This window comes from Rhinoderma darwinii, chromosome 5 (assembly GCF_050947455.1).
Source record: "Rhinoderma darwinii isolate aRhiDar2 chromosome 5, aRhiDar2.hap1, whole genome shotgun sequence".
NCBI lineage: Eukaryota > Metazoa > Chordata > Amphibia > Anura > Rhinodermatidae > Rhinoderma > Rhinoderma darwinii.
This window is the reverse complement of record NC_134691.1, coordinates 103,908,837-103,925,094: the sequence shown is the minus strand read 5'-3', so window position 1 is coordinate 103,925,094 and position 16,258 is coordinate 103,908,837. Positions and strand designations below refer to the sequence as shown.

Below are 16,258 nucleotides of genomic sequence, written 5' to 3'. Positions count from 1 at the left end.
GAAACTGGGCGAACGGAATTGCCTCATAACGAGGAACACTGAAGCAAAAACGTCTGCAACAGGGAGAATTCCTGCGCAGCACTGATACTCCCTTCTGGAGAGAGTTGATCTTTGGTTCCAGAGGAAAAACCTGCCCACCTGGGTATCGAGGATCTTGCCCAGGAACGTCATCCTTTAACTCCTTCCCAACCACCCACCGTCTTTTGACGTCAGGCGGTGCAGGTCCCAAGCCTACGACGACGTCTTTTGGCGTCGCTGTAGATGAGGCTGATGAGCGCTCATCCTCTAAGCAGGAGCTGCAACTAACAGCTCTAGAACTCAGAGCAGCCTCCTGAACACAGCTGGGGGTCGGAAAACATTCCAATCCAAGCTGTTTAACCCTTTGATTCCCGTGGTCCGTGACATGATCAAAGGCAATTCCCCTCTTGAAATTGCATCACCGGAATTCCGGTGATGCGATCAAACACCGGGGAATCCCTCTGTAGTCAGCCCTGGGGACCTACAAAGGAACCCCAGGGCTGTTTGCTCCATTTGCCTGCTGTTCGGGCACACTATGTGCTGCCCTAACAGCAGCCTGTGTCATAGTGACACAGTGTAATGCATTAGCATACAAGAGTATGCTAATACAGAAGTAAAAAATAAAGTTGTAAATAAAAGTTATACCTTAATGGGATTAAAAAAAAAAAAAACACAAAACATTATTAGGCATAAAATATATTTTATTACTCCTACATTACATAAAAACCTACACATTTTAGGTATCTACACGACCGTAATTAACCTGTTAAATTAATTCTTCAGGTTTTTAGCGTGAAACGAGAACGGGACAAAAAAAATAAAGAAAAAACAATATTGAGAAATCGCTTTTTCCTATATTCACACTGTAAAAAAAATATATAAATTTTATCCCCAAACTGCAGTGGGAAAAAAAAAAAAAAAGTCTATTTCCTCGCCATGTCAATGAAAAAAAAAAAAAAAAAAAAAAAAAAAAAAAAAAAGTTATGGCTGCTGAAAGGTAGGCAAAAACAGAAAAATTTAGCTTGTCATTAAGGTCTGTTCAGGCCCGGTTACTAAGGGGTTAAGAGGGGATGAAGAAGGACTTGTCCTCGTTGACTATCCACCCAAAACTGCAAAGGAAGTCCAGGGTGATTTGAAGCCTGGCTAAATTGTCCTGCTTGGTGGGGGCCTTCACCAAGACGTCGTCCTTGTACGGGATTAAAGAAGGGCCATGAAAACCACCATGACTTTGGCTTGGCCACTGTACCCGGGGTATCAAAGGGAAGTGCCATGAATTGGAAACTAACATTACCCACCGCGAACCACAGAAAACGCTGACGAGACGAGCAATGGGTATGTTAAGGGAAGCATCTATGATGTCGACTGAAGACAGTTGTGGCATCCTTGGAAATGCACGAGTTCATGAGCGCAAAGATTCCATACGAAACCTGTGGACCGTGGCATGCCAACTGAGGTGCTTGAGATCCAGTATAGGATGAAGGGAACGATCCTTTTTTGAGACAGTGAAAAGGTTGGAGTAGAAGCCCTGGAACCACTCTGGAGCTGAAACAGGGACAATGAGTCCTGTCTGGAGTAGAGCGTATATGGCCCTGGTAAAGGCAAGCGCCCGGGCAGGGCACAGCGGAGAAGTCAACAGGAAGAACCGACCATGGAGGGGGAAAAATAAATAAAAAAATATATACATATTCTCTAATATATCCATTTGACACGACGAGCCCAGTAACTTGGAAGCAAAATAGCCATCTCCCCCATCCCTGAAGAAGTAACTCGGGTGAGTGAAGACCTTCAGGCGGAGGTCCTCAGAAAAGTGGCATGCATAGCAGGCCAGTGGAGGGGTTGCCATGACTGTCTTGGCCTATAAGATGGGCGCGGGGCCAGAGATGAACCCTCGTCTCGGGGTGACGCAGCTGGAGAAGTAAGGTACTTCTACCCCCTGTAGCATCGGAAATTAGTTTAACCAGCCGGCGGCTGAGAAGGCGGCCTTGGTCATCGAATACAGCGCATTCCAAATTATGCAAATATGTTACTTCTCGCTTATTTTCCTAAATAGTCGATGCAAATGACAGTCGGTATAATCTTCAAGCCATCAAAATCGGTTTCAAAATTATTATGCACAACAGAGATCAAAACATTTTAAAGGTTGTAAAGAGAACTAAAATGGTAATTTGTTGCATTTGCAGCAACAGGTGGTCATATTTACAGAAATCAAAAGCTTACACAATAAAAAAAAAACAAAAAAAAAACAAAAAACTTAGCAGGCCAAGTTACATGTTAACATAGGACCCCTTCTTTGATATCAACTTCACAATTATTGCATTCATTGAATTTGTGAGTATTTGGACAGTTTCTGCTTGAATATCTTTGCAGGATGTCAGAACAGCTTCCCAGAGCTTCTGTTTTGATGTGAACTGCCTCCCACCCTCATAGATATTTTGCTTGAGGATGCTCCAAAGGTTCTCAATAGGGTTGAGGTCAGGGGAACATGGGGGCCACACCATGAGTTTCTCTCCTTTTATGCCCATAGCAGCCAATGACACAGAGGTATTCTTTGCAGCATGAGATGGTGCAGTGTCATGCATGGAAATAATTTTGCTACAGAAGGCACGGTTCTTTTTGTACCACGGAAGAAAGTGGTCAGTCATAAACTCTACGTACTTTGCAGAGGTCATTTTCACACCGTCAGGGACCCTAAAGGTACCTACCAGCTCTCTCCCCATGATTCCAGCCCAAAACATGACTCTGCCACCTCCTTGCGGACGTCGCAGCCTTGTTGGGACATGGTGGCCATTCACCAACCATCCATCTGGACCATCCAGGGTTGCACGGCACTCATCAGTAAACAACACGGTTTGAAAATTAGTTTTCATGTATTTGAGCCCACTGCAACAGTTTGTGCTTGTGAGCATTGTTTAGGGGTGGCCGAATAATAGCTTTATGCACACTTGCAAACCTCTGGAGGATCCTATACCTTGAGGTTCGCGGGACTCCAGAGGCACCAGCGGCTTCAAATACCTGTTTGCTGCTTTGCTATGGCATTTTAGCAGCTGCTCTGCTAATCCTATTAATTTGTCTGGCAGAAACCTTCCTCATTATGCCTTTATCTGAACGAACCAGTCTGTGCTCTGAATCAGCCACAAATCTTTTCACAGTACGATGATCACGCTTAAGTTTTCTTGAAATATCCAATGTTTTCATACCTTGTCCAAGGTATTGCACTATTTCACGCTTTTCGGCAGCAGAGAGATCCTTTTTCTTTCCCATATTGCTTGAAATCTGTGGCCTGCTTAATAATGTGGAACGTCCTTCTTAAGTAGTTTCTTTGATTGGGCACACCTGGCAAACTAATTATCACAGGTGTCTGAGATTGATTACAATGATCCAAAGAGCCCTGAGACACAATACCATCCATGAGTTTAATTGAAAAACGAATAATTAAATGTTTATGACACTCAAATCCAATGTGCATAATAATTTGGAACACGGTGTACACCTGATCGATGAGATCTTTCTATAAGAGAAGCAGCACATGATATTGGCAGAGCAGTTGCCTCAGACAGTGGAGGCCCAGGGGAATCCACTAGTGGACAGGTCAACCACTTAGACGCATTCGTCCGAAAAGGGGAACATGACGTCCATCCTTTTAGATGTGGGCAAAGGCCAGTACGGGTGTTTCCATGCAAAAGGAGTTTGCCAAACCCCTTATGGGGAGGAAACCTAGGTTTTTTGGGGGGATTTTCCACTTGTAGACATAAGGTGAAATGGAAGGAGCCCTGAAGTAAATTATAGCAGAGTCTAGCCTACTCGACCCTGGGTGCTGTGTCCCACCGACAGACCAACGATGCTGTTGCTGCTTGAGTAAGCTACCAGGATGCCTTGCTGGAAAAAATAAATTTAAAAAATCCTGCTGATGCAGAGAGATACCAGCGTCTGAAGGAACTGGAAGGAGGAAGTAAAGCCTCCTCCTAGAGGAAACCAACTCGAGACCCTCCAAGTGACTAATGAGAAGCCAGAGACTGAAGAAGGCGAGGGGGCAGGGCTAAACGCCTATGCCTGGTCGGGGCCTAAATTTATGCAGCCAGCCATTGACAGTGCACCACCGGCATGACTGATAAACAGGAGTGCCAAAAAACAGAAAAGGGATCCGTCAGAATGGACAGGGGGAGCTCCAGGAGGCTATATCCCTGCAGGAGAGGTAAAGGAGGCCCAGAAAACAGCAACATAGAAACAAACAGCCCCAGCAACATAGGGGGGGACGACCTCAAAGGGTGGCTACATGATGAGACATGCAGGGGGAAATGTAGAGGTTACCCATCTGGCTTCTTAGGGTTCATGCCTGATCACCCCTTCGGTGGGCTCAACCTGAATAGTGGGTTCACCAGCATTCCTCTCACCGCTGCGGCCACTGGGTGACCAGAAAAAGGCAGGCAACAATTTCCAGCCAGTGCCCACAGGGGGGTACATCTAATGTGGCATACACGCGGACTATTGCAATGCAGCCTGAAATGGAAAAATAAAACTAAAATAATAAAAAATGCAAAAGACCTGTATGCAGGTCATATCTGCCTCCTACGGGCACTAGGCTAAAAGCTGAATTGCTTTGTGTAAGAGGAGAGGGTATAGCCCACTGTGCGGTGCAACACTTTTTTAGTTTTTCCTAGTGTCATCCTCTTTACACATATACCCATGGTCCTATGTCCCCCAATGAATGATTTAACGAGAGTCCGTGATTAGTCAAGATGGGCAACTAACCGTTCCCTGCTTAGGGGCTTCCGGACATGGTGGCCATACAATCACTCCTCTGTATGCAGAAAGTAGATGGGCTTACAACTTATGTTAGACTACTGCTGGAGGGAAATTAAAGGCACCAAGTGCTTAAATGGAAGCTAAGGACACAGGAGAGTAGGGCTGGGAGAGCACCACCAGTGACAGAGCCTACCTGGGTCCCAGACTTAATTTTGGAGCGTGGCTGGGCAGACCCATTTTGAACTACTCAGCAGTGTTAGAAGAAACTATGAGATGCGATCAGACAAGCAGGAGGAGCCGGTCGTGATGGGGCTGCAGCAACAATCGTTTACATATTTCGCTTCAGTAGCTCATTGTTCTAGTACTTGAAAAGCCATGTGAAGTTTAAAAGGTAATCTGTATCTAGACTTCATATTTTTCTATATATTTGTGTTTCATAAACACATATATACAGTGCTGTAAAAAGTATTTGCCCCTTCCCAATTTCTCCTATTTTGCATATTTGTAACACTTGAATATTTAAGATCAAACTACTTATATTTTGGACAAAGATAGCCCAAGTAAAACATAAACGTGTTTTTAATTATTTCATTTATTGAAGGAAAAATACTGTTCAGTGCTATTTGGCCCTATGTGAAAAAGTATTTGCCCCCTTAGCTACGAAATCAACAAAATTATCAATTTACAATTGGGTTTAATCTTACCAGCCACACCCAGGCATGGATTACTGCCAGACCTGTTAAATCTAAACACCACTTAAATAGAGCCTGTCTGGCAATGTGAAGCAGATCAGAAAGTCTAAAAAACCGGCATCTGATGCCACGTTCTAAAGAGATTCAAAAACAGATGACAAAGTTATTGAAATTAATTGTTGACATGGGCGATATTGATTTTTGATATATCTTTATCCTCCATAAATGAGCATTTAAAAACCGCATTGTGTTTTTCTCCCTCCTGGTAGTGGGGTGATGGGGAGTTCAATTTAACCCTTTATTCCCAAATTAAAAAGGAAGGAAAGAAAATAGCAAATAATAAAAAAAATGGACCTGCCGAACAGGTAGGCCTACATCTTACAGGCACGAAGCCAAATCTGGTTGCTAAAACACTTGCCTGCTGTATTTCACTGCAGATATTTCTTACGCAAATCCGGACTGAAAATCTGCAGTGTTTCAGTACAGTATGAATTCACCCATAGTGTGTAGACCCCACATTTCCCCATTTCTAAGAAGTAAAAGAAAGGACTCCCTGTCCGTTCATATATGTCCAAAGCACATGAAGATTACCACTTACCTTCAAGGCATCTAGGTGCCTATGGTTACCCTTTCTACTCATGTCAATGCTTAATCTTCCTTAAGTGCAGCAATTAATACACCAGTATGAGTACAAGACAATTTCTTTTTTTCTTTAGTTAGAGAAGTCAAAGTTTGGATTGCCCTACCGCAAAACGTAATGGCAAATGTCTTTAATTGCTTTCATTTCATCTATCGCCTAACTAATGGCATTAAGTTATTAGTAAGGGCTTGTCCACACGTAAATGGAATTACTGCGTATTTTCCGTCCAGAATTGCGGATGGAAAATACGCAGCGGAATACAGTAGCAGCAAAGAGGGTGTGATTTAACAAATGTCATCCACACGCTGTGGAAAAATTCAGTCCAGAAATTCACCTGCGGTGAATAATTTTATTTCCGAGGCATGTCAATTATTGCTGTGGAAAGTGGAGTGATTTCCTGCATTTTTCTGATGTACTACGTCATTTCTTGCGGAAGCGCTGCAGAATGTTACAGGGGGTGGAAATGACATCACAGGAAGAAGAAATATCACCATCACACAGCCCATGGAAACAATGCACCAAATATCCGCACTATTTTCCGCAGTAAAAAAAACCCGCATTAAATGGCATGGATTTTGCGCAGCGGATTGTCTGTTAGTTTATGCATAAATGCTGCGACAATTTTCTGCAGCAAATCTGTTACGTGTGGAGAAGCCCTAACGCGCTGACAAATGAGGTTCAATTGATTCTGGGACATGATCAGGACTGCCATGTGGGGTCAGGAAGGAATCCCTCTCCAGTGTTTTCCCTTCATTTAGGTCAGACTTTAAAGTCTTGATGAACATGCGTTTTGTAAGTAACTACGTTCATATAAGATCTTAGACAGTATATATTGATATTCGATAAGAATAATGTGATTGCTCTTAGCCAGGAACCAGCATTTCAGCTCAAATTAACGAATATCAGTCTGGAATAGAAGCAACGCGACTGTATGCTATGGAATTACACCTCAGTCTATGGACTGTATGGGTAACTGACAAACACTTTGAAGATAAAATCCTTTTAAATAAAAATCCTGTTTAGTGACACTAAAGTTGTATTATATTCAGTCATAAGACAAAAGGTTAAGGATATTATTGGCAGGTATATAAAAGGGGACTTGTAAGGATGTACACCAGGGTTCAGTTTGAATAGTTACCAGCTGAATATGTTCCGCTATTAAGCATCCTACAATTTTCTTATCACTGCTAATGAACATGAGGGTCTTTGTCCTGGAATGGAGGCGAAGAGGAACCTGCTGGAACCCCAAATCATTATCCACCATTTCTCGAATCTCCTCGACCTGAAATAGATAAATGTATCTATGTTTAATTATTAAATAGGGACATTTATAGGGCGTGAATTTCCCCAGTCACTTTTTCTGACACCTACAATAATTGTCATTTGTGATGGGAAGAGGGGTGTCATTTTAATATATAAAAAGTCTGACATTTATTAATAATGTTGAATGGATCACGATAAATATATCATTAAGGCTATGACTTCACAGCGACTTACACGATGTGATCTCTTGTCATGTGATCTGGTCATGCGAGATTGCACCGTAAAATATTATAATATGATACATGTGATTCTCAGAGAGAGGAAGCTTTCTTTTAAATCCTATTGCGATATTGCCTAAAATTGCAGTTGTATAATACTGCATGCAATTTATAAAAGAAGCCTATAAGGAGATAAATAATAAATTATGCAATTATGGGGGGGGGGGGGTGCTAATTTAAAATCACCTGCATCGGTACGATAATTGCAGAGTCCTGGCTGAAAGACAGACTAAGGCGGGATTCACACGACCGGGTCGTTCCCGAGCCAGAGTGTCGGCCGGTAAAATCGGCCATTTTGCCCGGCCGGTTTGCATTCAGTTTTGCATCCGTGCCGGGCCGGGCAGATCCGGACAGTGACATCAGCGGCAACTCCTGAAGGGGAATCCCCATGTGTTCGGGGATTCCGCTTCAGGAGTTTCCCCTGATGTCACTGCCCAGATATGGACAGAGACATCAAGCGCTCTGTCCAGGAGCGGAATCCCCGAAAACACGGGGATTCCGCTCCTTCAAGGAGCTAAAGTGCGGCTAGCACATAGAGCGGGGAGATACCTCCCTGCTCTGCTATAGTGGCGTCGCTGCATTAGTAGCAGCCGCAGCTGCTAGCGGTGCCATCGAAGGTGTCGCCGGGCCAGGGTGCTTTTCAAGCAGGGGAAGGGAGCCAGCGCAGCGCTCCCTTCCACCTGCTGTACACCCCGGCCCTGCCACACCGTGTACAGCGATGCCATTCGTCAGAATGGCATCAACTCTTCCTCCTCACATGCACTCTGCTCTGTGAGGAGGAGGAGATAGAGCGCAGGCTCCGGAAAACCCGGCCATCACTCGTGACACATCCCGGTGATGGCGTGTATTATCCGGCCCCATATACTTCTATGGGAGCCGGGCGGCCGGGTACCCGGGCAAAGATAGAGCATGTGCTATTTTTTGACGGCCGGTTTTTCCGGCCGTCAAAAAATCGGTCGTGTGAATAGCCCCATTAGGGGTCTATTATTCCTAATGCAGCCGGGTGCCGGCCGATTTATGAACGGCTGGCACTCGGCCGGGAAACCCTGCCGTGTGAATGAGGCCTAAGGCCTTATTCACACGAACGTGTTTATCGTCAGTGATACGCGGGTGAAAATCACGCGCGTCGCACGGACCTATGTTAGTCAATGGGGCTGTTCAGACAGTCCGTGATTTTCACGCAGCGTATGTCCTCTGTGTAAAACTCACGACATGTCCTATACGTGGCCGTTTTTTCGCGCATCCTGCACCCATTGAAGTCAATGGGTGCGTGAAAATCGCGCACCAGACACGGAAGCACTTCCGTGTGTTGCGTCTGATTCGCGCAACAGTAGATAAAGAAATGAAGGAAAAAATAAAACCACTTCATTTATTTTTCTAAAACATCAAAACCGCGTGTCATAAGGATGGCATATGCGTGAAAATCACGCAGCCACGCACCATTCACTGATGACACACGGAACTGCAACGCGTGCAAAACGCTGCATTTTTCACACGACAAATCCGAAGCATAATACAGTACCAGCATAGATAGAGATTCCAGGAAATCTTATGTGCACTCTGCAGTATTTTCCCACAAGTAAATTGACCTGCGGTGCGGATTATAAAATCTGCAACTTGTCAATTTATCTTGCGTTTCCGCTTGCGAATTCTATCCGCCTAGAGCAGAGGAAAATCGCAACAAAACATGCTGCATGAAAATGCCGCGATTCACGCATCAAAACGTAAAAACACGCACCAAAAAACGCATTGAAAAACAAAATAAAAAAAACACTTTTCCGCAGCAAAATACGCAACATGTGCATTGTAGCCTAAAGCTCTGGGCTAGAACATGTTTTTGTAAGACTAATATAATTGATAAATATGTTCAGATTACCAGCCCACGTTTTTTTTTATTTTATATACCGTATTTATCAGACTATAAGAATAAATCTTGCTAAAAAGTCCATGGCCCGCTCCGTACACTGCAGAGGTCAGCTGTGTTTTACAGCGGACACGCTGCTCTAATGGCCAGGAACAGCGATGGCAACCGTGGCATTTATAGGGGTCTTCCTATGAAGGACATTTATGACATATCCACAGGATATCCCAACAAAGTAGTAGGACAACAGCACAGGTCTCCAAATCTTCAAAAAGGTTTTATTGTCAAAACATCTTACGGTAAACAGGCCCACCGCACCAGAAACTACCTCTGGGACCCGCACCTCTCTCTCTAGAACAGCGCCCCCTAAACCCCGTTCCATCTTAGCCGGCTCTGCTGTCTCCCGGCCACTTCCTGGTTACATGATCGAGTTACGGGAAACAGCGTAACTCGCTGAGCTACGCTTTTTCCGTAACTCCCAAAAGAACTGAATAGTAGTTACGGAAACAGTGTAGCATGGTACGCGGCTTCTGTAACGGCCATTCACTACTACGGGAGTTACGGAAACAGCGCAGTTCAGCGAGTTGCACGGTTTCCGTAATTCATCCATGTATTGCAATGTATTGTACCAGCGATCTAATGATCGCTGGTTCAAGTCCCCTAGGGGAACTAATAAGATTAGGATAGATGGGATAGATTTTCAAGAGTATAAAAAAAAATAAAAAAATTTAAAACCCCAGAATCAGTTTTTTTTGGTCACCATAGCACTAAAAACCAATAGTTTCCTTGTAAAAGAAAATAAATAAAAATATAACATTTTTTCCTATTTTCTGTTGTCTAAAACCTGGGTGCATCTTATAATCAGGTTCGTCTTATAGTCCGAAAAATACGGTAATACTCCAAAACGTTATCAGTGGCTTGATAAATATGGAGTATGTTTCCCAACAGATATAAAGATGTTGTAGATTAGAAAAACATGGCTGCCTTTATTTAGAAACGGTGCAGCTTTTATCCACGAGCGGTGTGTGGTATTGCAGGTTAGCCCTACTCAAGTAAATGTACCAGAGGGGCGCAGTTTCGGAATGAAAGCAGTTTTCTAGTCTCCTAACCCCTGAAAATGGGTTGTCTGGGCCCGTACCGGTTTTTCATACTGATGACCTATCCACAGGATAAGTCTATATGAGAATGATCGGTGGGGGTCCGACACTCGGACCCTACAATGATCAGCTGTTCCGGCTGCCTCTGGCCACCGGATATCCGTGCCAGAAGATGTCACAGTATAGCGGCCGAGCTGCAGTAAAGCGAATAGGAGCCATCTGCTTCCGGCACTGAACACTGCATAACATGCGGTGCCCAGAGGCAGTCGGAACAGCTGATTAACGCGGGGTCCGGGTGTCGAAGCCCCACCGATCATATACTGATGACCTATCCTGTGGCTAGGTCATCAGTATGAAAATTCGGTCCATGCCCAGACAACCCCTTTAAGGCCAGGATCATACACACAGTTTTAGGCCCCATGCACACGACCGTAAAAAAAAAAAAAAAATTACGGAGCCTGTACACATGATAAACAAGAGAAAAAAAAAAAAAAAAAAAAAAAAGAGTCCATACATATCAACATATGAAGGAATAAAACATCTTTATTGATACCATAAAAATACACTGAATGACAAAGACAGAGAATCCAAAATAAATCCTAATACGGATCACAGATATGTACATTGATAGCAGTATATACAGTACACTGAATGGTATGCACAGTTATTGTAGCTCAATGTAGCTCCAACACAGGGTGCATCAAATAGGGGTAATTTTAAAGTGCAAACAGTGCAAGGATGGACAAAAATGCCTAATTCAAAAAGGTCTGTAACTAATCTAAGTGACTAGTGCCTTGGAAGAACGGCACAAAGCCAAGTTAGGTCCGAAAGATGCACTTACCCATGTATGGGAGGTTGAGTGTGACCCAAAAGTATAGAAGAGCGCCCCGACGCGCGTTTCGCCTGAAGCTTTCTCAAGGGATGCACCCTGTGTTGGAGCTACATTGAGCTACAATAACTGTGCATACCAGTCAGTGTACTGTATATACTGCCATCAATGTACATATCTGTGATCCGCATTAGGATTTATTTTGGATTCTCTGTCTTTGTCATTCAGTGTATTTTTATGGTATCAATAAAGATGTTTTATTCCTTCATATGTCGATATGTATGGACTCTTTTTTTTCTCTTGTTTATCATGTATTATTAGAGTCCTTATCTCTAATCATTTATATGGGTGGTTGAGATTTGTCTCCCACCTTGACACGTATTTGTCCTGTGAGACTGCTTGTCTAATTACAGGAGCCTGTACACATGGAGTATTTTGCAGACTGATAAAAATCTGCCTCAAAATTCTTTCAGGAATTTCGACCTGCCTGAGCGCTTTCTCTGCCTCTGCCATTGATTTCACACTGGCGTCACGACTTCCAATACAAGATTTTTTTAATTTATTTTTTACTCCTAACGGGTCCATTAAATTTGACCGTTCTTTTTTTTTTTTTTTTTTCATTTTTTGCTTTTTTAAAGAGGCTCTGTCCCCACATTATAAGTGCCCTATCTCCTACATAAGGAGATCGGCGCTATAATGTAGGTGACAGCAGTGCTTTTTATTTAGAAAAACCATCTATTTTTACCACGTTATTAGCGATTTAAGCTTTATGCTAATTACTTTCTTAATACCCAACTGGGCGTGTTTTTACTTTAGACCAAGTGGGCGTTGTACAGAGGAGTGTATGACGCTGACCAATCAGCGTCATACACTTTTCTCCATTCATTTAGTCAGCGCATAGAGACACTGCGTTGTTCGCTATGCGCTGTCTTATACTGACACATTAACGTTACTGAAGTGTTTAGACAGTGAATAGACATTCCTTCCAGCCACGACGGGATGTCTATTCACAATCCCGACACTTCGCTAACGTTTCTGTGGTACTTACAGCAGAGCAAGCGTAATCTCGCTGTAAATGACAAGTTACACTGGCATCCTGTCTGCCAAGTACGGAAGCCTGCCAGGGTGTCTAAAAGGCTTCTGGCCGCAAAACAAATGTTGGGGTGCTTTTTCACCTTTATTCCTTGTAAAAAATGTACAATTTCCATGTTTTGTCAGAAAAAATTAAATTTTCAAATTTCACAGTATAATGCCACTAAATTCATCAAAAAGCCCGTAGGGTAAAAATGCTCACTATATCCAGTGATAAATTCCTTCAGGGGTGTAGTACCCAAATGGGGTCACTTTTGGGGGGGGGGGGGGGTTCCACGGACTTGGTCCGGCAGGGGTTTTGCAAATGCGACATGGTACCCAAAACACATTCCAGCAAAATCTGCATGCCAAGTAGCGCTTCTGCCTTTGAGCCATGACATGTATCCAAACAGCAGTTTACGGCAATATCCCACTTGTGGTCATGCTTGGGAGAGATTGGCTTACAAATGTTAGGGTGCTTTTTCTCCTTTAAAGGAAGGGTGTCGCGAAAACAATATTTTTTCTATCAATTTGCTTTTGCTGTTTTGTTAAAAAAAATAAATATTTGTGTGTTTGTGTTTTACTTTTTTATTTTCTAACTTTTTCTTCTCTATGGGGGCTGCCATTTTTTTTTTCATTTCTGTATGTGTCGATTAACGACAAATACAGAGATGGAATACGGCACACACATCCCCATAGAGAATGCGAACGGGAGCCGTTCCATTCACTATAGCGTACGCCGTCTGCATGTCCAAATGGAAGGTCTTCGGCCGAGCGACATCCGGCGCCATTTTCTTGTGGACCGGAAGCCACGGCCGGACAGTAAGATTGCTACTTCCGGTCGCGACTTCCGGACAGGTGTTCTGAAGCAAGCACTAGGAGCGGAGGGAGCAGACGGACCGGAGGGAGCGGCGGCGGCAGGAGCAGGTAAGTTATGTCTGTGTTTGTTCGTGTTTTACTGTGTGATTACCACTGTATGCAAGCCTACTACACTGTGTATTCACTCAAAAAATGGCGACACAGTGTAGGAGGTTTGTACATTCAACCCCCTCCTTTCTCCTGGCACTAGCCAGGATAAAGGAGGGGGGATTGTTTGAGGACGCTAGAGCGAGTGTGTCTTCTCAAATTTTGCAGCATAAAGCAATGTGGTTGCTTTACCACATGCCAATGCTGCAATTTTGGGAATTGCTCCCTCTAGTGACGAGCACAGGGAAATGTTATAAATTCGAATCTAATTTATAATATTTCCTGACTCGTTAAAAAATTAGAACAATGTGTAATCCTTTATATACTAACAGTTTAACTAAAAACAAAAATTTTCTAGCGACACATTCCCTTTAACCCTTGTAGAAATAAAAAACATCAACATTTTAGTGGAAAAAAGTGTTGATATTCATTTTCACGGCCTAATTCCACAAAAAACCTGTGGGGTCTAAATGCTCACTATACCACTCGATAAATTCGTTCAGGGGTGAAGTTTCCCAAATGGGGTCACTTTTGAGTGGTTTCCACTGATTTGGCCCCGCGGGGGCTTCGCAAATGTTACATGGCGCTGCAAACCATTCCAGCAAAACTTGAGCTCCAAAAGCCAAAATGGTGGTTCTTCCCTTCTGAGCCCTGCCGTGGGTCCAAACAGCAGTTCATTACCACATATGAGTTATTGCCCTAGATCGGGAAAAATTGGTTTTCAAATTTTGGGGTGGTTTTTCTCCTTTATGCCTTGTAAATATTGAAGATTTCTACATTTTATTGGGAAAATATTTTGATTTTCAATTCTACTAAATTCAGCAAAAAACCTGTGGGGTTAAAATGTGCACTATACCCCTTGATAAATTCCTTGTGGGGTGTAGTTTGTCAAATTGTGTCTTTTTTTTTTAGGAGGTTTCCACTGTTTTGGCACCTCTTCAAACCGGACATGGTGCCTAAAATATAGTCTAATAAAATAGAGACCCCAAAATCCACTAGGTGCTCCTTTGCTTCTCAGGCCTACGTTTAAGTCCAGTAGCGCACTACAGCCACATGTGGGATATTTCTAAAAACTGCAGAATCTGGGCAATCGATATGAGGTTGCGTTTCTCTGTTAAAACCTTCTGTGTTACAAAAAAATAAAAAAAAGGAATCAAAAACAGATTTTCTGAAAAAAACATTCAAAATTTGTACATTTCACCTCCACATTGCTTTAATTCCTGTGAAACACCTTAAGGGTATGTTCACACGGCCTATTTTCAGGCCGTAAACGGTCGAAAAAAATCGGAAGCAGAACGCCTCCAAACACCTGCCCTTTGATTTCAATGGGAAAACGGCGTTCTGTACCGACGCAGCGTTTTTCGCGGCTTTTTTTACGGCCGCGAAAAAGAAGTGCAGGACACTTCTTGGGACGTTTTTGGAGCTGTTTTCCATAGACTATTGAAAACAGCTCCAAAAACAGGCGTAAAAAACGCAGTGAAAATCGCGAGTGGCACAAAAAACGTCTGAAAATCAGGAGCAGTTTTCTCTTGAAAACAGCTCCGTATTTTGAGAAGTTTGAGTTTGCGTGTGAACCTACCCTCAGTGTTAGAAACTTTCTAATTGCTGTTCCGAATACTTTGGGGGGTGTAGTTTTTAAAATGGTGGGTTTTATAGGGGGTTTCTAAAATGGAGGGCCCTCAAAGCCAATTCAGAACTGAACTGGTCCCTGAAAAAAATAGCCTTTTGAAATTTTCTTGAAAATGTGAGAAATTGCTGCTAAAGTTCTAAGCCTTGTGATGTCTTCGAAAAATAAAAGGATGTTCAAAAAACCATTCAAAACATAAAGTAGACATATGGGAAATGTTAATTAGTAACAATTTTGTGTGGTATTGCCATCTGTTTTACAAGTAGATACATTTACATTTAGAAAAATGCTAATTTTTGCAAACTCTCTAAATTTTGGTATTTGACAAACACTGAATGTATCGAGCAAAATTTACAACTAATTTAAAGAACAATGTGTCACCAGAAAACAATCTCAGAATTGTTTTTGAAAAAATAAAAAAGCATTTCAAAGTTATTATCACATAAAGGGACACGTTAGATTTGAAAAAAAATGGCCTGGTCCATTAGGCGGAAATAGGCTGTGTCCTTAAAGGGTTAAAGAAACAACGGAAACCTGGTGGAAAAGTACTACGTAAGTGTGAATGGAGCCTTTTATTTAATCAGACTTTCCACAATAAAATGGGAAAAAAAAACAAAAGCGCTTACCTTTTTAAGAGCATATTTAGGATCATCAGGCAACACCATTATTATTTTGCCATCAGGATATTCCGCTACAATCCGCTCCTTCTTCCATCCCTGGGAAAATGAATAACAGTTAAAGGATTTCTTAAGCATGTGCCAAAAGTTTCAGAATAAACATTTTTTACTTTAAAAAAGGCAAACTGCAGGGACAGTGTTAGTTCAGAAGCCAGAAGAATTCATCGACTAACAAGAGGCATCGCACAATCATCCCCCACACACCGATTTTTGAGATTTCATGTGGCTAAAAAAAACTTTCAACTTTTTGCTTTCAATCTGGCTTTTATCCCCCCCTCACATGCCACAGATTGGAGCTAGGTGCTTGAAAATTTACAGATCTTAGTGACACCCGCTACTTTCCTCGATTTGCAGAACCTTACGGCTTGCCCTTCTTGGTGTTGCAATTTCAATGTTGAGGAGTGTAGATTTGGTGCATGGGAGAGCGCAAGCATTATTTTTGGCAGAAATCTGTTTTAATACTAACAGTTTTAGTACGAATTGTAAAAGGTCATGG

At 42.7% G+C, this 16,258-nt stretch overlaps 1 protein-coding gene across 1 annotated transcript in view; it reads right to left on the bottom strand.

Moving 5' to 3' along the window:
* The window catches only part of ESCO1 (establishment of sister chromatid cohesion N-acetyltransferase 1), a 48,440-nt gene that overhangs the window by 12,923 nt on the left and 19,259 nt on the right, over positions 1-16,258 (bottom strand). Inside the window, exons 7-8 of the mRNA XM_075826361.1 lie at positions 15,712-15,801; positions 7,232-7,375 (exon numbers count right to left, since the gene is read on the bottom strand). Coding sequence (XP_075682476.1) covers positions 7,232-7,375; positions 15,712-15,801 — 234 coding nt within the window. The remainder of the gene's footprint in view (positions 1-7,231; positions 7,376-15,711; positions 15,802-16,258) is intronic.